Genomic DNA, 23,627 nt, shown 5'->3' on the forward strand with positions numbered 1-23,627 from the left:
GCCTTTCCCAGCACAGCTTTGAATGAGCCTTGAACCCAACATTTATTCTGTAGTTAGCAAGTCAGTTCTAACCTGTCTCTGACCCTCAGAGAAAGCAGTATGCGCAGTGTTTTAGGAACTCCACTGTTGTTGAAGTGTCTGGTTGTACCACTTGTGCACTGGCAGGCTTTGTGATTGTTACTTACAGAGCAGCTCTGCTCTTGTTGCTACTCAGCAGCAAGCACCGTGTGGTGCTTTGTGCACGTGTTAACTGAGCAGAACCTTGGCTTAGTCTTACCTTAGTGGGAGAGGCCTTGGGGAGCCTTCTCCATCCAGGATAACAGCTACCAAGGGCAACAGATAGATCAGGATGCACTGTCCTCCCTCACATCCCTCCTTCCATGGAGTGGCAGACGGTCACATCGCTGGTGTTTTAGGCCTGCATCAGTTCAGCCAAGGCCACCTGTGACAAAAGCTGTTCTGCCTTGCCGTGACGTTTTATATCTTGTGAACTGAATCTTTGTTAAATTATCAAGGAGATGTTAACCTTAATTTTGGTTATGAGGCTAAAATATCTTCACTATGTATACAGTTGTTGCAATGTGCCTTTGAGTGTCTCCATCCATCCATCCGTCCGTCCATCCGTCCATCCATCCATCCATCCATCCATCCATCCGTCCACCCTTCACCTATCTGTCATCTCTGCAATGAGCAAATACCTCTAGCTGTGCGTGAGCCTGTCTGTGCAAAGCACCACAGGGGATGTAAAGGCCAGTACTCCTCCCCGATTTCAGTGAACCAATGATGCTTGTCATTGAACAAGAGCTTAAACCTAACATACTTTCTGCTCCCTTTGACTTAAGAGGCACCTGTCATCTTGTCTATGGAAAGAAATGTCACCAAACCGGAATACAACCATCTGTCTGTCACTGTGGGAGGCACTGTGGAGGCAGCCCTTCAAGCAAATGTGACAATCCACTGTCCAGTAAAAGGTAAGTATTATCATTTCCAGTTTTTTGGCCAACTAACTGCCAGAAGGTGACAACTAGCATTTTAGTGTTCCATATACCAGCCTGATGGGCACAGCATTGTGATTTCTAGTACACTCGCCATTTACCTAACTCTCAAAAGTGAACCCGTGTCACGGATAGAGAGATGGCTCAGTCAGTAAAGTCTTTGCTCTGCAAGCATGAGGACCCAAGTTCAGAGCTGAAGTATGCACATAAAAAAAAAAAAAAGGCTGGGGCACAGTGGCATGTGTCTGTAGCCTCTGCTCTGGGGTGTGGGGTAGGGGATAGGATACAGAGGCAGGTAGATTCCTAGAGTTTGCTGGCCAGTTGGTTAGCTAGGTAGCCAGTGAGAGACCCTGCCTCAAAAGATATGGTGAGGAGTGATTGAAGAAAGCACCTAGACTTCTACATATATAAGCACCTGCACACACACATATGAACACACTAGCATGTTCTCTCTCTCTCTCTCTCTCTCTCTCTCTCTCTCTCTCTCTCTCTCTCTCTTTCTCTCTTTCTCACACCCACAGGCAGAGAGAGAGAGATAGTCTGAGAAACAGGATTTTTAGATATGTCTTCCTAGTACACAAAGGCTCTACTGGGCAAGGCCAGGTTAGGACTAAGAATGTCGGTATCTTTCTACTCAGACGTCGTCCCCACTGTCCCTGAGTGGGCCTCAGCAGCCTGTGTGTCAGTGGCTTTTCCTGCTGTGTTTACTAATGCAGGCACACCTCCTTTATACAAGACTATTTGCAGTGCTAGGCATGGACCCTTGGGCCTTGCTCATGCAAGGCAAGTGTTTTACCACTGAGTCCCACCCACAGCCCAATAGACCCATTCTTTCACTAACAGAACTAACATTTTCAGCCCGGGTCTGCCTGAACTAGGGCTGTTTTGCCACTCTAAGCCAGACATCCCTAAGTTTTAACCTGGATTCTTGAGCCCCCAGAATATAGGCAAACAATATATTCTTCACACTTCTCTAAGTGTAAAAGGGGCAGGTCGTTGTGTGAGTAGCTTTAGATCACTTCCTTAAAGCGACATAAATGCTGAATTGAGACCTAATATTTCAAAATGAACTTTCTATATGCCCTTAATTTATGTATGTGCATTGACTTAGTTGTCTGAACAGTTTTATCACCCAGTTTCCAACGATTGTTAAGACATCCCTGTATTAGCAGCCATCTTTGATGTTCTCTGATGATTCGGGGAGCCTAGATGTGTAACTTTGACTCTTTGGCTGGGGAGTTGTGGAGAAGTGTTTACTAATCCCATATAGGACACCACACACACACACACACACACACACACACACACACACACAGGTTTAATTCTAATCTAGTGTGAGTTTAAACCATTGAGTTTCTTGGGGTGATTTACAGGAGCATGGAAAACTCAAGCAGTTACCTCACCCCAAAACCCATCCCAGCATGGCTGACCACTCACTGAAGCTATGGGCCAGGCGCTCTCTGCACAATGTGTAGGCGGTCCTCCCAAAGAGTCCCCGCTACTCTAGCACCTGCTTCCTGCTTCCGTGACCTTGGGCAGGGGACTTTGCTTCTTTTACTCTTCTGAGTGCCCAAGGTCTTGTAGGCTTGGTTAACTTCCTCTTCTCTGCCAGAGAATTCAGGAGAACCAGTTATACCATGCAGTGTGTCTGCAGGGGCCCCTGAGGCTGCCCAGGAGCATGATGGGTGTCTCGAAAGGACCCAGTCACACTCATCCAGCTCCCTTCTCTCCCTTCCCCATGATGGTCTCCTACTTGCCCTACTTCTAAAGGCATATCTTTGGCTCATGCACACTGGAAATTTGCTAACTCCCGAGCTATTAGTTTTCAACTCCTGGCAGTCCTTGCAGTGTTTGGCCCATGCAGACTTTTGACAGCTTTCCCAGCCTCCCGACTGGCTCCACCCACAAATATGGGAAATTTTCTGGCAACATGGACCTACCATTACAGAACAGGCCAGCATTCTCTAGCCAGGGCAAGGAGAAAAGCAGAACAAAACTGTTCCGATGCCAAGCCACAGACTTCTCCAATCTCTGTAGCCCTCCACCTGCAGAGGAGTCTGAAAAATAGACATGACTTCTATTAAGAGAAACCTCAACTTTTTGTGTTTCTTTTTAAATTTTATCTTCCCAAAATCAAATTGTGGGGGGTGGGGGAAGGGGCCATCAAAAGGCTTGTGGCCTGTTCTTTGCTATCTTAAGTCAGGGACTAGATAGAGTGGAAACTGTTTTCACACACACAAAAAGTCTCCGTAAAAGACCATTAAACACAGCTCAGGTCTGGTCTCTTATCCACTCAGGCAAAATGTGAGTTGTCTAAACTTCTCCCAACTTTAGTGGCCTCTCCTGCCCTGAACTATTATACTGCTGGTCTTCCTCCTCCTCCTTTGCCTCCTCCTTCTTTCCTTCCTCCTCCTCTCCAGTGAAGCTCAGAGTTGGGAGTGTTCACCTTTCCCCACTATTTACTTTTTTCTAGAAATAGTCCCTTTGGTCTTTAGTGCCTGGCAGCACTCTGCTTTGGACGCAGACAGCAGACACCCGTCCAGGGTCCTTTCCTTCTCACAGGGATCCTGCCCCTGGAGCTACCACAGTCGCATCGCGTTACATGCCATTTTAGACAAACCTGTGGTGAAGTTAGTGTTTCCTCGTGGGCAGAAGCTACAGCCAGCTTAGCTTTCTATGGGAAGCCATTGTTTTAAAGGCAGGTGGTGAAGCTCATCAGAAGTCAGAAAATGTGGGTTGATGGACAGTTCTGTAACTAGAGAGAATCCAACCAAGGGTAGCCTGGTCTACAAAGCAAGTCTAGGACAGCCAAGGCTACACAGAGATACCCTGTCTCAAAAATAAATAAATAAATAGATAGATAAATAAATAAATAAATAGAGTTGGAAAGAAGAAAGAAGGAAGGAAGGAAGACTTTCACCCCTTCCACCACCTTATGTTAAGGATTGGAAACAAAAAGCAGCAAATACCATTGTTGTCTAAATGTTTCTTTCACGTGAGCACATGCCATAAACACTATTTATCATATAATTATCTAACACGACTTGGGGGGTGCATTCCCCCCATGACATGTGAAGGTTGAGGACAAGTTCAGGAGTCAGCACTCTCATTCCCTAATGTGGGTCCCAAGGATAGAATTCAGGGCCTCAAGGTTTGGGGGCAAGCACCTCTGTCAACAGAGACATCTCACGAGCTCGTCCTGTAATGTTCTTCTCTTGTTTGTGAACCATTCTCTAAGCTCACCAGATGCAGCTGAGGGGAATTACTGGTGTGGAGGTTTTACTGTGTGTCGGTTCCTCTTTAGTTTCTAAGCTTTCCGGGTCCACAGACGAATGGGCATGAGCTAGAAAAATGATGTTCCCCAAATGGATGGAACTGTCAAAGCTCAATGGCCCAGACTCCAAAAGTAGAAAACCTCCAAAGTACCAGGTACACTTGACATCTGTTCCTCAGAGGAAAGGGAAATCCCTCAAAGGGTTGGATTTCCTTTGAAATTCAAAGTAAACTAAGAGTGCAAACAGCATAGGATACTAGTTAGGAGGTACAGTATAGACATTTGCTTAGGAATTCTGCAGCATTGGGCCTCAGCAGAAGGTGATCCAGGTGGGACAGAGAGGACACCAACAAAGGGCATAAGGGCAAATGTGTACAGGTTTAAGCTCCTTCTAAACTAAGCCCAATCATATGAGTGAGTAAGGAGAATTTCCATCAAGAACATAACGATTTTTTTCAACACCTACAAATAGTTGATTTATTGGGGTTATATTTGTTTGGGTTGGTTAAGGCAAAGTCTCAGGTTGCCCAGGCAGGCCTTGAACTCGATATGCCATCAAGGATGACCTTGAACTCTTGGTATTACTGTTTCCTCCTCCAAAGTGCTTTGATTACTACCATGTGCCACCGTGCTTACCTTGTAACTATCTATGTTAGACCATGCCGAGGCAGAGTTTGATGTCCAAGGTATTTACTAGTTAGCATTGTATGCAAGAGGGAAGCAAGCAAGAAAGGACTGGAGACAAAGGGAGACTGTGCAATCCCATGAAGCTTTGCGGGCCCCAGGAGGGCTCTAAGATAGAGGTGACTCACTAAGCGGCTGTGCTGTATCCCACAGAGGCCAGGGGGTCATTTACTTGCCTCCCTCAGTTACAAAGATGGGTTATAAAGCCAGAGGACTCAGAGCAGTGTGGTGCTGACAAGGGACAGACAGAAAATGGAATAGAATGTGGACCCCACAGCAGATTCAAGTAAATAGAAAAACCCAGGAGCTTCTAATGACAAAATGAAAAGGCAAAAGGCAAGTGGCTAAGAAAATGGTGATATATGATAATTGATTATAAATATATAGAAAAAAATTCTCTGCCCAGAGTTGCTGAATGTCTGAAATATGAAAAATTAAAATTTCAATTAAAATACAAGAGATATGTTTGTTATTTGGGAATGACAAAAATACCAGAAGTTCAAATCATAAATAAAATGCCTATTGCATTGTGGTGATTGGAAAACTTTATGAATGAACTTGAACTGCTTCATCATAGTTTTAAAGGTTGAGTTTCACAATATATGAATATTTGATCAAATTTGCTATTAGCATTTCAAGACATTGTCAACAAAATGTTTAAAGCTACATTTCTGGGAGGAAATATTTGTCATACAGTATCCACAATATATAAATGATTGCTATGAATCAAACTAAGTGCAAACCACCAAATTAACAGTAAGCCAGCCATAGGAACCAGCAGTGGTCGGAACTGAAACCCTAAGCTAGGAAGGATTTGCAGTGTCTCTGTTCTCATTGGTAATGAGATTAAGACAGAGATGATGCCCCTGTTGCATCTGTTACACTGGAAACTTTAAGAGTTTCACACTACCAAGGGTTGGCAAGAATATGGAAAAATCAAATGGCAGTTACGGCCATATGTTGGAAAAACAAATATAGAGGAAGTGGATGATCAGAACCAGAAATTCTTTTCATGAGGTTTGCCTCCTTGAGGCCAAGGGAGAGCTGTCAGGATGTTCTCCACAGCCCATTCGTAGTTGCGGGGAAGGGTGCAGAATCGTTTCTGATCTGAGAGAAGAGAAGGGAAGTGTATAGTTAGAACCTTGACCCTAGCTATAATGCTTACTCATTGTTTGAAAATGTCTACAAAACAGGTCCAAATATCCCTTCATCTGCAGACATGAGCATGTGAGTATCACCCATGGTTCTCCCAGCCCTGCCTCTGCCTGGCTGTCTCCCATGTGTCTGCCCACTGTCTCCCTGGCCATTTGTTCTCTGCTATAGAATGAGTCACTGGGTGTCCGGAAGGAAATTACCCTGGGCCTTGGGTCCTTGGCAGAAGTAGGACAAAATGATAATAAAGGAAGGAAAAGCACCAAGGATACATAGCCAGTTGGAACTGGAAACTGAGTATCCTTAGTTCTCACCTACTATTGGAAATTTTTGAGGAGAGAACCCAGGAGCGTGGGCAAACGCTTTCAAAAGAGGGGAACGAAACGTCCTTCATAGAAACAATTTTTGCAGCTAAACTGCTAGTCCACGAAAAACCCAATTACCTATGTTATGATTTGGAAAATCTGGTTGTAGTAAAAAGAAAAAAGAAGCAAATGATGTAAGAATCTGCAATTCAGTGAAGCCAGAGTTTGATAGGTTTGAAAAGGAGTCTTTCATTTATGTGAGAGCTGCTGTTTAAGACAAAATAACATGCTAGCGGGAAGTAGGTCAGTATTGAAGGGGAGGTTTGGGAGGTGTGGCTAGCCTTTGGGAAGAGCGTGTCTTAGATCCTCATGGTTAGATCCTCATGTCCTCCGAACATATAACTTGTACATGTCCAGAGGTCCGCAGGTAGTAGCGCCCTGTGGAACAGCCTGGCTCTGGCCCCCATCTTGCCTTAGAAGTGGATGAGGCCAAAATACATAAAGAAAGCTCTCTTGAAAACTAGTTAAGATGTGGCTGAGATTTCTAAAAGTATAAAGTTAAATATAAAAGGGTCTTGGCAGCCTGTGAGTCCAGAACTCCTCTTTTACAAAGCAGACTTGTTAGTTCTATGAAACTTGGGTCTCCAATGTATAATGTATTTACTTAAAATAGCTAGGTCTTCTTGATGAATTTTTATCGATATGTGGTGGTGGCCTCCTTTGCATCTTCTAACTTGGGTTAGGATTGTATTTTACCAGGGATCAGGATATCTATTCCAGCCTCTTAGGGGGCTTCTATTCACTTGACTAACTGACTCTCATCAGCAAGATGTTTCTTAGAGGTAACAGATAATTGAAGCCAGGGTTCTATTTTTTTTTTAAGAATTATTTTTCCTTTTATTTATGTGAGTGTGTATGTGTCCACATGAGGCTGTGTGCCATGTGTATGCAGTTGGCAACAAGAACCAGAAGAAGCTGTCCAGCCCCCTGGGGCTAGAATTGCAGGTGCTTGTGAGGTGTCCCACATGGGTACTGAGGGCAAAGTTTGGTCCTCCGGAACTGCAGCTAATGCTCCTCACTACAGAGCCATCGCTCTAGCAAAAAGGGTCAAGGCTTTTTTGTTTGTTTTTTTAAATCCAATCAGCCAGTCTGGTTCTTTCTATTGGTGAGAGTTGAAGCCATTTACAAGTAAAATTATTATTATTGAGAGATGCTTTGTAATTCTTCCAGCTTTTCTTGGCTCCTCTGGTTTGTTATTATTTGTTCTTTTCTTTCTCCTCATTATTGTGAGGCGCTTATACTGGCTTACTGGTTCGATGTGATAGATTGCCTCCTTGTTCTTTCTCGTCTTTTGATAATGCATTCGTTTCTGTACTCTGGTGGTTGAGACTGCCTTTTTTTTTTTTTATCCCACTCTGTGTACTAATACTTTAAGTGTCTTCCGCAGGGCTGGCTTGGGGGTTGTAAGCCACTTGTCTTGAAGTGCTTTTTATTTCTCCACCAATTTTCAATATATCTTTTCTGGATAAAGCAACAGTTGTGGTTGGCGGTTGTTTATTTTTAGGGCTTGAGCCATTAAGGTCCATGCTGACCTAGCTTTCATGAGATGTTTGATTCCATTCTGATGTGCTGTCTTTGTAAGTAAGTTGGTATCCTCCACCCACGCCCATACAGACACACACAGACACACAGACACACACACACACACACACACACACGTACAAGTAGGCATGCACTGAGAGAGAGAGAGAGAGAGAGAGAGCTTTGCTTTGTGTTTTTGACATCTTATGATGTGTTCTTGAGAAACGCTTTTTTGTGTCTGTCTGTTTGGGGTTCTAAACGCTTCTGTGTTTAAATGTCTATTTTGGTCTCTAGATTTGAGGGAATTTGTGCCATAATTTCATTGAGCAGATTTTCTTTGCCTTTAGTTGTCATTGCTCTCAGCTTGTGATTCTATCCTAATTTGGTCTTTTTTCCGCTAAGGGTTCTATTGCTGTGATTTAACATCATGATCAAAAGCAACTCGGAAAAAGAGGGTTTATTCTGCTTATATGTCACATCACTGCTCACCATCAAAGGAAATCAGGGCAGGAACTCAAATGTTCAGGAACCTGGAGACAGGAATTGATACAGAGACTGGCTTGCTCTCTATGACTTGCTTAGTCTGAGTTCTTTTTCTCTTTCTCTCTCCCTCCCTCCCTCCCTCCCTCCCTCCCTCCCTCCCTCCCTCCCTCCCTTCCTTCCTTCCTTCCTTCCTTCCTTCCATTCATTGCTTTACAGCCTGATCCCAGCCCCCTCCCTTCTCTCCTCTTAGTCCCACCCTCTTGCCCCCTTCCCCCATCTCCATGCCAACTGTGGAAGGATTTGCTGAAAGAGGTGGAGGCAGAAGGATCACGAGTTAGAGTACTGCCTGCTTTCTTACAGCACACAGGACCACCAGTCCAGGGATGGTACCACTCACAATGGGATGGGCCCTGCTAAACAAGCATTAATTTTCAAAAATGCCTTACAGACAGACCTACAACCCCATCTTGTAGAGACATTTCCTTAATTAATCAGATGACACTAGCTTATATCAATTTGATGTAAAAAACTAGCCAGGGCATTTTCTTGATCTTAGTGCAGAGCACATGCACATGGGTAGGCACTGGGGTTTTTTTTGTTTGTTTGTTTTTGTTTTATAATTTATTCATTTTATATCCCGATTGTAGCCCCCTCCCTCATCTCCTCCCAGTCCCACCCTCCCTCTTCCTCTCCCCCCTTATCCCCTCCCCTAGTCCACTGAAAGGGGAGACCTCCTCCCCTGCCATCCAACCCTAGCTAGTCAAGTCTCATCAGGACTGCCTGGATCCTCTTCCTCTGTGTTCTGGAAAGGCTGCATCGACTGGGAGTGGGGAGTGTGATCAAAGAGCAGGCAACCAAGATCATGTCAGAGACAGTCCCTGCTCCCCTTACTTGGGAACCACATGAAGACTGAGCTGCCTATGGGCTACATCTGAGCAAGGTGTTGAAGTCCTCTCCATGCATGGTTCTTGGTTGGTACCTCAGTCTCTGCAGGTCACCCTAGGCCCAGATTTTTTGGCTTTGTTGGTCTCCTTGTGGAGCTCCTGTCCCATCCAGGTCCTTCTATCCTCTCCTTCTTCCATAAGACTCCCTGCGCTCTGCCCAAAGTTTAACTGTGAGACTCAGCATCCGCTTCAATCCCCTGCTGGGTAGAGCCTTTCAGAGGACCTCTATGGTAGATTCCCTCTCTGTTCCCTCTCTTCCACCACTTCTGCTGTCTATCCTGTTTGCCATTCTAAAGAGAATTAAGCATCCTCCCTAGGGTCCTCCTTGTTGTTTAGCATCTTTAGGTCTGTAGATTTTTAGGTTTTGTTTTTTTTTTGTTGTTGTTGTTGTTGTTTTTTACATGTTAATCTTGATCTTATTCTTCATCCCTGATATTTTGTTTTGCAGACCTTACTGGTGAGATTTTCATTTCCAGTATTTCTTAGGTTTTCTTCTGTGTTTCTTTCCACTCTATGTTGCTTCTTCTCCAGACCTTAGATCGGCTTCATTTGCTTTTTCAGATCTCCTCTAACGTTACTAACTATTTTTATTAGTAAACTTCTGACATCTTTATCTAGCATCTTACCCATTTCAGTGTTTTGGAATTTAGTAGTTGAGGAATTTGATATGCTGGAGGAATCATGTGGCTTTGGTTTTTCATTATTCTTGTGCTTTTGTGTCATTATTTGCACATCTATTGATCTGACTATCTTTTCCGGTTTTAAAGTTGGAGAGTTTATTGATCAATCTTCTCTTCTGGACTCAGTCTCCAGTGCTGTTGCTCCAGTAATGTCTATATGGGTATGTTGCTGTGTGAGTATAGATTAAGTAAACCAGTTCCTTAATTTTGGAAACTAAGCTGGGCAGTGATGGCACATGCATGCCTTTACTCCCAGCACTCAGGAGGCAGAGGCAGGTGGATCTCTGAGTTAGAGGCTAGCCTGGTCTACAGGGTGAGTTCCAGGACAGCCAAGGCTATACAGAGAAACTCTGTCTCAAAAACCGAAAGAATAAAATTTTTTGGGAAACTATTGGAAGCTATTCCTACTTCGTTACCATTGTGTATAGCAAGAAAATAAACATTTCGTTCATAGAAATTTTACATTTCAAATTATTTTAAAAAGAAAACCAAATAGGTTATGAGAAAGTCAATGGTTTTGTAACTTTATAGGATGTTAAAATGTATATAATGTTTAATGCATCATTACTAAGATACAGTTCTAAAAAGTATAACCTTATCAAAAATGGAGGTTTAAGCTCTCTACCCCTATCATTACCTTTTGCTCCCCATTGATACAAGTGTGGGGGGAGGGAATGGAGGTAGAAGTTACCTACAAACTACTTAAGTGCCCAGTGTGTGTGCAAGCAATTGGGAAATGTGTACCTCATTTGGACTGAATTCTCATGCTTGGAGTTACAGGCGATTAATGAAGACAGGGACAGCCTCTCATTCACAGGATCATAGTCAATGCAAAAGATCCATATTATAAAATTTAAAGGTTTTTTTCTTAATTTCAGTTTTTTTTTTTTCTGTCCGGGTTAAAATATTTTGAATATGCCTAGGAATTTTGTTGTTAACTTGCCAAATTATTAGCTTTCTTTACTGGGTTTACTAATGCCTCTTTCAGGAAAGGATCTTGAGAACATACTTGTGGCAAGCAGGATTATAGGGCTAAATTCCTCAGATAGCCTCATCACGCCATCAGTTCTCGTTCCCATCGATTACTGGTTCATATTATACATGTGACTCTGAAATGTCTCTCAGTCACAGATACCTTTGATAAAAGAGTGGAGGGAGAACAGGAAAAGAAAGGAAAGGAAGTGAGGGAAGGTGAAAAAAAGAGAAAACCATCTTTATCAAAATACATTTACTTACAAAGTTTTATATATAATTTTCAAAAGACTAGAAACTTTGTGTATTACCTGCTTACCCCTATTTTATGAACTGAACATATTGGGGTTTTTTTGTTTTTTTGTTTTTTGTTTTTTGTTTTTTACTATTTTCTAAGTTAAGGTTAATTTTTTTTTCATTTATAAATTTTAAACATATACTTGAGAGTATTTTCAGCGTCAATTTAGAAAGCCATTCACAATCCTTAGGATATCTCCAAGTATGGATGCAAATAAAGCCTGTTTAAAACGAGTTCTTTGACTTCAAAAGCCCCTCCTCCTGCTTTCTATTCATACGATTTAGAATCCTCTTGCAGATCATGCCATATGCATTCTTTTTAAGGCAGCTTCTAAGGAGTGGATAATAGCAATTTGTCTACCTGTAGCCCAGCGTTAGGTGAGTAGGTTACCAAAATCGCCGCTCACGAGGCTGAGCCTTCGAAATGCCCACCTTTCTTAGCGTCTGAGCTTCCGTTCGGGATGTTCCTCCCCATGCTCAGCCCTTGGCGTCACTGGCTCATGCAATGCGTGCAGAACCACAATGCCATTCGTCCAGTGCCGTGTGCACTGCCGTAGCTCATGTGGTTGTGTCTGGCATGCACAAGCCCTTAACTTTAAATCTAATTCTTCAAGGGGTGACTGGAGGGCTCTTGCCTTGGACGTGGAAGGACTGCCATGGACACTTTGCGACCTGTACGCTAAACCCTGGATAATAGTCTGCAGCAGCTCATAGGATATGACTGGCAGTTAGGAAAAAGTTCCCAGTCCTGAGTGAAGCGGAAGCCCCGTGTCCTGAGAGTTCAGAAATGACCACGCCATGAAGAAAACTTGGTGAAATTTTCCTCCACAACACAAGAAAAAAAATCGGCAGCCTTTGGGGAAAGATCTTTAGTCTCAGAGTTGGGGAATAAAGGGCATGACTCAAATGATTTCTAAAACCTCAGAGGATATTGCTGAGGTACTGATTGCACCAGTCTGTTGGCATCATTTTTAGAAAAGGCAGCGTACATCAACATTTATTCAAAAATGTTCTGCAAACGGCAAGAGCCATAGTTTCGCAGTTTGAGTTTTGGATATAGCCTCTGGGATGGTTAGGCTCTTCACCACCAGAAAGGACAAGAGTTTGCAGTTAGCTCTCAAGGACATTCCTCGAACTTCCCCGGATGCAAGGGGTCCTGCAGCTGAAAACTTCTTTGTCATAGTTGTCTTAATGTCTTGTCTCTGATACCGATGCTGTGAGCTGCTCCTGTTTATTGTTACATTTATTGGTGTTGCCTACGCTGTGTTCAGTAAGTTTCTTAACTATACATTGACAGCATCATTTCTTTCATGACTCCCTGGGGACAGTCAACATTAGTATAATCCTTCATTTGTCCTAGAAGAGGAGGTAAAAAAGAATCAAAGGATATTGTGAAATCACTGAAGGAAACAACAGGTAGCCGAAACATTCAGGGATGCTATGTGTTTACATGAAGAGCCAGCATCTTAGAGCAGTCTGCCTACGCCAGGGATTTTATGGTGTGGAGTATTTCATAGGCCTTTCAAGGATGGAGGAAATTTGTTTTTGAACAGTAACTACTTTAAAGACGCCCTTGAGGTGCAGGCTCTGTGCAGTACAAGTTTCACGGCCTCTGCAGAGCTGAACTTTTTTTCCACGAGAGTTCACCTTCCAAAAGCGGGTTCAGAGTTGTAGGAACAGACTGCCAGGTATTCCAGAGCTGTGAGTCTTGTGGGAATGGCCTGTCTTTGAGGTTAGGCATATAAGTATAAGTCCTTTCTGACACGTTAGAGTTAGACATTCGTAGTTAGACATTCGTAGTTTTGAAAGACCGCAAAGGGCAGTAGTATGAAGAATCCTGCCTCCTGTCTGTCCTCTGGCCTCTTCAGTCCTTTGGAAACATTGGCAGATGTCTGATGTTTTTAAGTGCTAAGTCCCTGGGCTGGCTTTTTGGCAGGAGGGTTTTTTCTCTCCATTCACATCGAAAACCTCACCACACATAGCTCTGTTGTACTGTGCTCCTAGCAACTCTGGACGTTCACAGACTGCAGAGTCGACATCACGCTCTTAGCCAGCCACACAGAGGCTTATGTCCAAGTGTGTTTGCCTCTAAGCTCTGCCCTGTCAGAGTGTGGACACCGCAGCAGAACCTTTTGGACTCACTTTCTGACTGGTCCGCGCCTCCTTGTTTTGGGCTACTGCATTAAACTGCCCAGACTCTTCTGCCCCAGCCAATCGGAAGCAGAACTGGGCTGCTTTCCACAAACCAAGGCACTCATCAGTACAACAATTTAAAGATGGAAGAAGTTGAAGATCTGAGGATGGGGCAAAAGTATTCTATCACCTGGTCATCCCTGCTCTTGGCTCTCCTTTATCCATGGCCAAGCATTTAGATTGCAGTAGGAATTCTAAATTCTCTCTCTGATGTATAGGTCTTGCCTATCAAGTCGGTGCCCAGGCCTTCCAAGATGCTCCAAAAGAAAAGACTTTATCCTCCTTAGAAAGCCTGAGTTATTAATATAGAGCCCCAAGAACTTCCCTGGCTTCTCATTTGTTTTATTCAGGCTGCTTTAACAAGCCTCCCGAGGGAGGCCGCTGCTCCAGGACACCTGAGGCAAGTGAATCTAGCTGGTTTTTCCAGGGACTCTGTGTTAAATCAGAAGCTGTCAGCTGGAGCCCTATCAGATTGCTGAAGGAAAAAAAGAGCTGTTTGGGGGAAATCTCCCCCTGGCTAACCCTCTTGAAAGCCAGTTTTCAGCATCCCAGCAACATTTCAATCCAGCGTTGTGAACAGCACTGTTAACATGTATTCCTTGGAAAAGGTTCTCAAGTCCTCAAGGAGGTGTAATCCAGCCTGCTTTTTAGGAATTGTGGGATGGGTTTAAGTGTATGAATTTGGGGGAGATACAGATATTCACTGCTATTGAAGTGGTTACTCAGCATGATTCCATAAATACTGATAAGAAAATGAAATCAGAAATGTGAGTATTGGGAGAGGAAAAGTTACAACCCTCTCAAGCGATATGCTTACGTTAAGGAAATGAAATGCAGTGTTCCTAGTCCCACTTTTCTTTCTAAAGATTTATTTTTATTTACGTGTATGTGCCATGCATGTCTGTGTGTGTGCACATAGGTTCAGGTGCCCTCAGAAGCCAGAAGAGGGCAGCAGAGCCCTGGAGCTGGAGTTAAGGACAGTTATGAGCTGTTACATATGGGTCCTGGGACCTAAACTCAGGTTCCCTGGAAGAATAACAAACACTTTTACCTGCGGAGCCATCGCTCTAATCCTATGATTGTTACCTTTTTAAAATAAATAAGAAAATAATTGAAAACCCGCCAAAATTCAGTCTTCCAATAGCATCTGGCTAAGATGCTCAATCCTCATTCAGAAAGGCAAAGAGGATGGACATCAGAAGAGGGAAAAACAGGAAACAGCACAGGAGTCTACCACAGAGGGCCTCTGAAAAGCTCTACCCTGCAGGGTATCAGCAGATGCTGAGACTCATAGCTAAACTTTGGGCAGAGTACAGGGAATCTTATCAAAGAAGGGGGAGATAGAAAGACCTGGAGGGGACAGGAGCTCCACAAGGAGAGCAACAGAACCAAACAAATCTGAGCACAGGAGTCTTTTCTGAGACTGATACTCCAACCAAAGACCATCCATGAAGATAACCTAGAACCCCTGCTCAGATGTAGACCATGGCAGTTCAGTGTCCAAGTGGGCTCCATTGTAAAGGGGACAGGGACTGCCTCTACATAATCTGATTGGCCTGCTCTTTGATCACCTCCCCCTGAGTGGGGGAGCAGCCTTACCAGGCCACAGAAAAAGACAATGCAGCCACTTCTGATGTGACCTGATAGACTAGGATCAGAAGGAAGGAGAGGAGGACCTCCCCTATCAGTGGACTTGGGGAGAGACATGGGTGGAGAAGGGATGGTGGGATTGGGAGGGGAGGAGAGAGGGAGGTATGGGGGGATACAAAGTGAATTAACTGTAATTAATAAAAATAAAAAATGGAATAAATAAATAAATAAGAAAATAATTGAAAACTTGCCAAAATTCAGTCATCTAGTAGGGTGATGGAAACAAGATAAATAAGCTCCATGACTTCCTTTAAGTGTTTGCACTCAGGTACTACCATAGATTATATATTGATGACACATTAGGTAATAAATGTGTGTTCACATGTGTTTGTTTGCTACCACAGCCAAACCCTCCAGCAAGTATAAGCTGCTTCAGAGAGAACTTATTAAGAAATGCGTGAGAGCTGTCTGCTGCTGCTTTTAGAGATGTTCTGAATCTAGTTGCGTGGCTCTGAATCTCGCTTTCTGTGTTTAATAGCTATGACCTTAGGAGAGCTTGAGTTTTCTACGTGTATGTGTGCAGAAGAAGCACGTGTTGTCAGCATTCTTTGGCTGTTTAGGAGGCAGCCTCGTTTTCCCAACACAATTTAATGGCGATCAGTATATTCATTTTGTATTGCTGCTGTAACAAGTTACTGCAAATGTATAGGCTGAAGACGACACTGACTTATTGTCAGTTCCATAGCTCGGTCAGTAGAGTGTGGCTGAGCTGACTGTTGGTCTAGAGGATCAGAGGTAGGTGAAGGTATTGGTGGGAGCAAATCCCTGTCTGGGGACTCGGGGATACACCCCCTTCCCCTTGTTAGCAGAATTCAGTTCCTACTCACTGCTGGACCCAAGGTCCAACTTTCTTGTTACCATCAGCTGGAGGCAACTCCCTGATTTTAGAGGCTACCTGCATTCTTTGGCTCAGGGCTCCCTTCATTTCAAAATCATCAGTGGTAGACCATATCCCTCATCCATGTTCAATCTTCTCAAATGCTTCTTTGGCCTCATCGCCCCTTCTTCATTCTGTTTTAGACCTAATCATTTCTGCTCTGCTTTTTGATCTTCAGGACTCATAGGACTGAATTGTTCCGTCCAGATAATCATCTTCTTTTAAGGTTATCTAACTTGTGAACTTAGTCTTATTTGCAATGTCCTTTCACAACAGTATTTACGTTACATTTATTTGAGGGTGAACTCAGAGGATGAGAATCTTGAGGTAACACCTTTTAAAGTCCCCCAAACTCAGGTTGTCTAAAGCCACAGAATTAAAGATAAAATCCCCAAGAGCCACCAACTCAGACTCAGACGCAGGTTTTGAACCCCTCAAATATTACATCTAAACATGATAACATTCCTGTTTTTATTTCACATTCCTTTCACACTTAAGGCTGCTGGAATCCAGTGTGATATCCAAAGTTAACAAACTAAGAGAGAATGCAAGCAGCACCTTCCTTCCAGCAGCTTTTCCATTCTGTTCCCTTTTCTTTAAGGAGGAAATTTTTTTGAGAAATCTTTTTTTTTTTTCAAATATATTTTTCTCTCATACATCCTGACCACAGCTTCCTCTCCCACCACTCCCCCCAGGCTCCACCCCCTTCACACACACACACACACACACACACACACACACACACACACCCTACTCTCTTCCCCCAGATCTACCCTCCTTCAGTTTCCTGTCAGAAAACATCAGGCCTTCAAGAGACAAAAACCAAACATGACAGATCAAGATACAGTTAGACAAGGCAAAAGCTCTCACTTCTAAGGTAATGCAACATGAGGAAAAGAGTCCCAAGTGCTGGCAAAAGAGTTAGAGATATACACATTCCCACTGGAAGGAGTCTCACAAAAACATTAAGCTAACAGCTACAGCATATATAGAGGACCTCGTGCAGACCCTTACAGGCCTTGTGCTTGTCACTTCAGTCTCTGTGAGCCCATATGTGCCCTGCTTAGTCGATTCAGTGGGCTGTGTTCTAGTGTCCTGCATCTCCTCTGATTCCTACACTCTTTCCACCTCCTAACTCCAAGAGGAGAGACCCCACGGAGAACTTCAATTTAGAGTTTCTTTCCACATATTGACTGGCTGTGGGTCTCTGCTTCTGCTTCCATCTGCTGACAGAAGCCCCTCTGATGACAACTGAACAAGTCTCCAGTGTATGAGTATAGGAGAATATCATTAGGAATCATTTCATTGGCGTTTTGTTTTGGCCAGTTGTGTTTGGTTCTACCCTAGCCCTCTGGGCTAGCTTGGCTGACCAAGTAGTATCAGGCATGGGCTTCCCTCCCATGGAGTGGGCCTCAACTAGACATTGGTTGGCCACTCCCACAAGTTCTGTGCCACCATTGCCCAGCACATCTTACAGGCAGGGCAAATTATAAGGTCAAAAGATTTGTGGCTGAATTGGTGTCCAGGTTTCTCCTTCTGCAGAGTACCTTCCTGCACCAAAGAGAATAGAACTTAGGGGTGAGGGCTCCATGCAGACACACCAGCCCTACTTCTCTCTCCACTCAATAAGCTATGTATCCGTTGTCCTTGCCCATGGGGCCCTGCTGTCAGTTTTCAGAGAACAACCCTCCGTAACAAGGACAGGGAGTGGTTTGTTTGTTTGTTTTGCTTCTTAGCACTATTTAAAAGTTAAAACTAGATCTATTTTACACCCCGAGTGTGTGATATATGTATACATGTGTGCATGTAAGTGGAAAGGATTTGTCTTTGTATGCCTGTGGAAGCCCTGAGAGACTTGAATGACCAGCTTGGCATAGTGAATGGAACAACTAGCCCTGAATTCCTAAGGCTTAGTGGAGTCCCGGGCTGTAAGACAGAGCACACCGTGGCCACCTCCTAGGAAGGAGTGGCTAGGAGAATTTGAAAGTGCCACCAGGTTCTTGGGCCGTGCCTTCTGCTGTTGGGGTCCAGAATACACTGAAATAATGACCCTAGACTCGAGTATCATGCAAGCAATAAAGGGGGTTTATTCTGCAGCATGCTGGGGCCATCACCTTCGCAACATGGCGGTGGCCCCAAGGGTTGCAGAAGGCCTTTTTTTAAAGCCAGAGAAGAGAATTCCTACTGTGTCCATGTAACCTCAATTAGGATTGCCCAGTGCCCCATGGAGGCTACAGGACTCTGATCAGGACTTAGGTGCTTTTCAAACCATAATTAAGCAACGTTATCTTCCCCAGGCCAAATGTCATGGCTGTTTCTGATCATTTGCCCTTTTCCTGTGTTTTTTCCTGCAATTCTTAGGCCTGTTCTGTGTAGCAAGAAGATGAAGCCCATCATGGAGTTGGTCAGGCTTATGCAGCCAGGCTCTCTCTCTGTCTGCTGTAAGGTGTCCTGTAATATCATGATGATAGTGGCGAAATGGTTTTTTTTTTCAGGAAGTCACTCCATGTTCTCTCCACCGGAGCACTTTAAGAGGACAGGACATCCCTCAAGCCAGCTAGTAGTTCAGTACCAGGCACCACGTGAGGTACCCTTCACTCTTAAGTGTCACGTGAAGTTGTCCTAAGGTTAAATAGCCAAGAGAAAGGCTAAGACCCGTCAAGATGGAGATGGAGATTTTTTTTTTCAGCTCTTATATCCTCCCTGTGTCCAGGCTTCTGTGATATTAGTCCCTGAAGCCTCTGCCTCAAACTGGCCAGACTCAAACTTAACGCTTCCTTTTTGCCCTCTAAAATTGTACTTTTTAATAAAACTCATTAATGAAGAAAATCTGTTTCTCCAAGGGTCATGCACTCTTCTCCAAGGAGGTATGTTTCCATTGCATGTGCACAGTCATGAAGTTCTAGAATACATAGATTCCTTTCCAAAGTCTTCCTGGTAACAACTCAATAGTAACTCAACTTCGCCAACTGCTTCTTTTTAACCTTTTCCCACTGACTTCAAAACCCTCTCCATTCCCAGAGTGAAACAATCCCATTGGCTCCTAACTCCTAACATAATATGTGACCGATTACATGGTTGGTCCCACGGACCAACCAACACCTTTGCCGTACTACGATTCCTCATACATAAGCCATTAAAACAGAATCAGCCATTCCCTATTAGGTATGATTTGGGGTTAGTCTGATGCTTGTATTTTTATGCTAGTTACTGGCCCTCAAGATCTGGTTCCTGCCTGGATAAACCTCTCCTGTTGTGTAAACCTGCCTAAGACACTATACCTGATTGGTTTATTAAATGCCTAAAACCTGCGCAGGGCAGAATGGGGTTGGCATGGCCAACGTTCCCAGGCTTTGGGTTCAAAAGAATTGTAGGAAACAGAAAAATGGAAAGAGAGGAACCAGGAGAACACCCCATGGAGAAGCAACCACATGGTTAGGGAGGAAGGACTCTAGGGATGGTGTGGATGGAAAAAAATACCAAATAAAAGCAAGTATTTATAAGATTATGGATAGAAAAATAGTCCAGGTGAGGATGGTGAAGGAGGATGGTATTGGAAGAGGGTTGGGAGGTGGATGGTGAGGTTACTGAGACAGCTCAAGGTAAATAAGGCGATTATAGAATTTAACAGATGTCTGTCTTATTGTGATAGCGAGTTATGTAATACTGCCACGGTGAGCATAGGGCAAATAATTATAAACACTATTTAGCCCAACACCCACCTTTTTAGTTACTGCAACACTATGACTTGCCCATTTCCTGACCTGTGCTCCAAACGCTGAATGGTATTTGTCTCATAGTTCTACGTCCCTGTTCTTAAAGGAATTGCCTTTGTCATATTTGTTTTTGTTCCAAAGGTGTCCCTCAGCCTAATGTAACTTGGTTGAAGAGAGGAGGATCTCTGAGTGACAATGTTTCCTTGCTTTTCAATGGATCCCTATTGTTGCAGAATGCTTCCCTTGAAAATGAAGGAGCCTACATTTGCACAGCCACCAATGCTCTTGGGAAAGCAGTGGCCACCTCTGTGCTCCACTTGCTGGGTGAGTGTCCAATCCTAATTGTTCCTGATGTGTCCTGTAAAGTATAATAAGCAGGGCCCAGATTTGTTGATATTGGATTCAAAGTGTGAATGGCCCGGGTATTTCACAATTCTCACCCCAGCTAGCACAACCCAGTTAAAATCACTTCCAACACCCTGTCATACCAGGTGTCTTCTCTGAAGGTGGTTACTGTGAAGCTACTCTTCTGCTTAAGTGACATGTACTTTTCTGCCCAGAATTAAGACTTTTTATATCCTGCCTCTATGTCTGTTTAATTCTCGACCCTGATTGTATATGTACTATGTACTGAGGTTTGATTTAGTCAAGATGAGTTCTCATCTTGTGAAACACACACACACACACACACACACACACACACACACACACCCTTTCCTCTTTGGGGCCTCCAGGCATACTTCTCTCCCTGTAAGAAACAGCCTTCACTGCTTCTCTTACAAGCACCAACCGCCTTTATTCAGCAGGCGCCTGTAATGCCTATCTACTATGTGAATACTTAGCCAAATTAAAAGAAAAAATAGAGAAATGTTATGATCTCTATTTAATATCTGTCAGTTCTTGACACATAATGCTTTTCAACAGTCCCTTCCTTCTCACCTAGTTCCTTAACCAAAAATATAGGTCCCTCAGAGGTAGGGAGAATTCTGATATTTCCTTTGCATCCCTGAGGAAACAACACAGTATAAAGCAAGCTGTCAATCAAGTGTAGAATAACTTTATAATATTATGATGGGGGAGGCTATCATAATATAGATTCCCAGTGCCTTAAGCCCAATGCTAAGCACAGGATGTTAGACTGTTGCCTTTTCCTGCTGGGTATGGTATTTGTAGTTCATCAGCTCTTGTCAACAAAATGAGCTGTAAGAATTAACAAAAGACACCCTGTGTCCTACAGAGCTTGGAAAACGTTGAGAATAAACCACACAACTCAATCAGATGGGCATTGCAGATTATTTCTTATCTTGCTGTTTCTCCAGCACCTAATACAGGTTAAGCGTAAAGTATGAATTAGTAAGTGAAGCTGAACTACAGCATAAGACCATTCTCCTGTCTCAGAGTTCCTGGAGTGGGGAGGAGCTCAGTCTCATCAATCTGCTTCCTCTGGTTCCTTTTCTAAAAGGGATAGATGTATTTTTTTTCTGTCTTGTAAGGAAGGCCGACCTTATAAACATGCAGAAGTGTCTCATGCTTCATTTAAGGGTACATAACTCTACCCTTAAATCCACCCCAACACACACACACACACACACACACACACACACACACACACACACACACAGATACAGCACCTACTTCCAGACCTGTGTGAACACTCTATTAGAAGAAGTTCATTTTCTCTCCATAGTTCATTTTCTCTTCAAGACCACTCAGACTGCAGCGAGAATTTAAGATATGCTGCACATTGTTTTCTCAGAACGAAGAGGACAGGGCAGTAACAATGCGTTTCCTAAGGCACACAGAAGGCGAGTTCTTCAGGCATCCAACAACAGAGCAAAGAGTAACAGCTCAACAGGAGAGCCTCTGCCTCAAGGTCTGGAATTTTGACTTTTTACATATTTCCTTTCTGAGTCATGTATTTTTCTCTGGGGCACCTCTATGCTTTTCTTTTGTAATGTATTCCTGGACATTTACTCTGTTTGTTTTTTTGTTTTTTGTTTTTGTTTTGTTTTTTTGTTTGTTTTTTTTTTTCTTGCTCCTCAGTCTTTGGCAGTACAACCCATTCTTTTCTCAGTGGACAGTTTTGAAACAGGCAGCCCACTGAGCTCATATTCCTAATACACAGCTGTTCCTGCCTGGGCTGCTTCTGTTCCATCAGGCCAGTCCTCATGGCCTCGTGCTCATGGTCTGTGCTGTCCCATGGTGACTTACTTCTCCTCCTGCTTCTGCTTCCTCTCTCCTCACCCCTCACCTCCTAGTCTGTCTCTGACCCCAAGCCCAGGAACCTAAGCTCTGCCTACTTCTCTTCTGCCCAGTTACAGGCTTCTGCATCTTTATCAAACAATTAACTTTAAATTAGGTAGAGCAAAGTTTACACAACAAAAACCAGTGGAAGAGGTCTGTTATCTTGTTTCCTTTTGTTTTCTATAACCTCCCAAGCCCCAAGAATCATGTTGGCTAAGGACTTTCTCTCCCACTCTATTCTTGGCCCCTTGCACTGCTAAGCATTGTGACTGCTTACACAAATTTGAGAGGGAGATTTACTCATCTCGACTGCAGCCAGATATTGGGGACCAGTAACTAGCATTAGCATATATAGCACCAGACCAACCCCCAACTGTTAGCACAAACTACCGATTGAAAGTAGCCTGAAGTAAGAGAAGCAAAAGAGCATGCATGTCATGAGAGTCCAAGAGGGAAGGGAACTGGTGAGAACCAACCATCCGGGGCTTTGAGGGTCAGGTTAAAATGTCAAGGTCACCGAGGAGTCCTGTCTAGGAGTGTTGGGCTATGAGTGTCAGGCTTTTCAAATGCAACTGGAAAAAATTTTGGCAGAGCCTATTTCCTCATTCTGATGCCTTCCCAACTGAGCTATTTTGGCCTGTCTGTGGCAGAACATATTTCTGATGAAGAACTTATGAAAAACATAAGGAACTCCTTTAACAGTGGCCACCATTCCTCCACTGCAAAAGGGGATACAAAAACCCTCGACAGACAGAAAAGTGGCATACAAGTGTGTTGTATGGCCCTGTTCCTGGGGAGATCTGAACAAATGAATGTCTACTCACCATAGATATGGAACTGACCAGAGACCAAAATAAAGATATCAACAAAGTCCAACTTGGAGAGTCAAAGAATTGATTTACAGGAGCATGGGCGAGGGTTACTTGCAGAAGTAGGAGTGACTCAAAGGCAGCTGCAACACTGACCAGCCACCCCAGCATGGTGACAGCTCATGACAGCTGTTACCTTGGAGCTCACTGCAGGACTTTCAGGCAGCCCAACAGACCTGCATGTCTCCTCAGGCAGCCATACTGATGTGAGTGTCCTCGGCAGACCTTATTGCTTATCTAGCCTTGGGGGAAAAGGGACCTTATGCATCTGATTGATTTCAGAGACTTATGTCCCTTTAGAAGTTTCTGGGTCTCGCTGAGTTTAGGAAGAAATTGCTATACAAGGAAGAGGCAATGGAGAAAAGCAGATCAAAACCAGGAGATGCAAGTTCATGCCTACTAGAATAGCCAAAACAAAAATACTGGACTAAATTCCAGCAAGCAATATTTTAATTAAAGCTGCCATATGATGATGAGCTGAGACCACACTGGAAAACTGTTTGGCACTTTTCATAGGTATTCATTCAAATAGAATGAAAACATGCTCACAAAAAATATTTGTACATGAATGTTCAGCCTTATTCACAATAGCTGTTGACAGCAGAATGAAAGACTATGGAGTATTCAGAAATTGTGTATTATTCAGTAATAAAAGAAGATACAATATTGATATTCCCAATGATATTAGGGAATCCCAAAAATAGTGTACTA

The 23,627-nt window shown here is 43.6% G+C and overlaps 1 protein-coding gene across 2 annotated transcripts in view; it reads left to right on the forward strand.

Moving 5' to 3' along the window:
• The window catches only part of Adamtsl3 (ADAMTS like 3), a 276,853-nt gene that overhangs the window by 237,102 nt on the left and 16,124 nt on the right, over nt 1–23,627 (forward strand). For both annotated transcript variants that reach the window (XM_060367463.1, XM_060367462.1), the window contains exons 23-25: nt 843–971; nt 19,945–20,127; nt 21,560–21,676. In XM_060367463.1, coding sequence (XP_060223446.1) covers nt 843–971; nt 19,945–20,127; nt 21,560–21,676 — 429 coding nt within the window. The remainder of the gene's footprint in view (nt 1–842; nt 972–19,944; nt 20,128–21,559; nt 21,677–23,627) is intronic.

The sequence above is a fragment of the Meriones unguiculatus genome, chromosome 14, assembly GCF_030254825.1.
Source record: "Meriones unguiculatus strain TT.TT164.6M chromosome 14, Bangor_MerUng_6.1, whole genome shotgun sequence".
NCBI lineage: Eukaryota > Metazoa > Chordata > Mammalia > Rodentia > Muridae > Meriones > Meriones unguiculatus.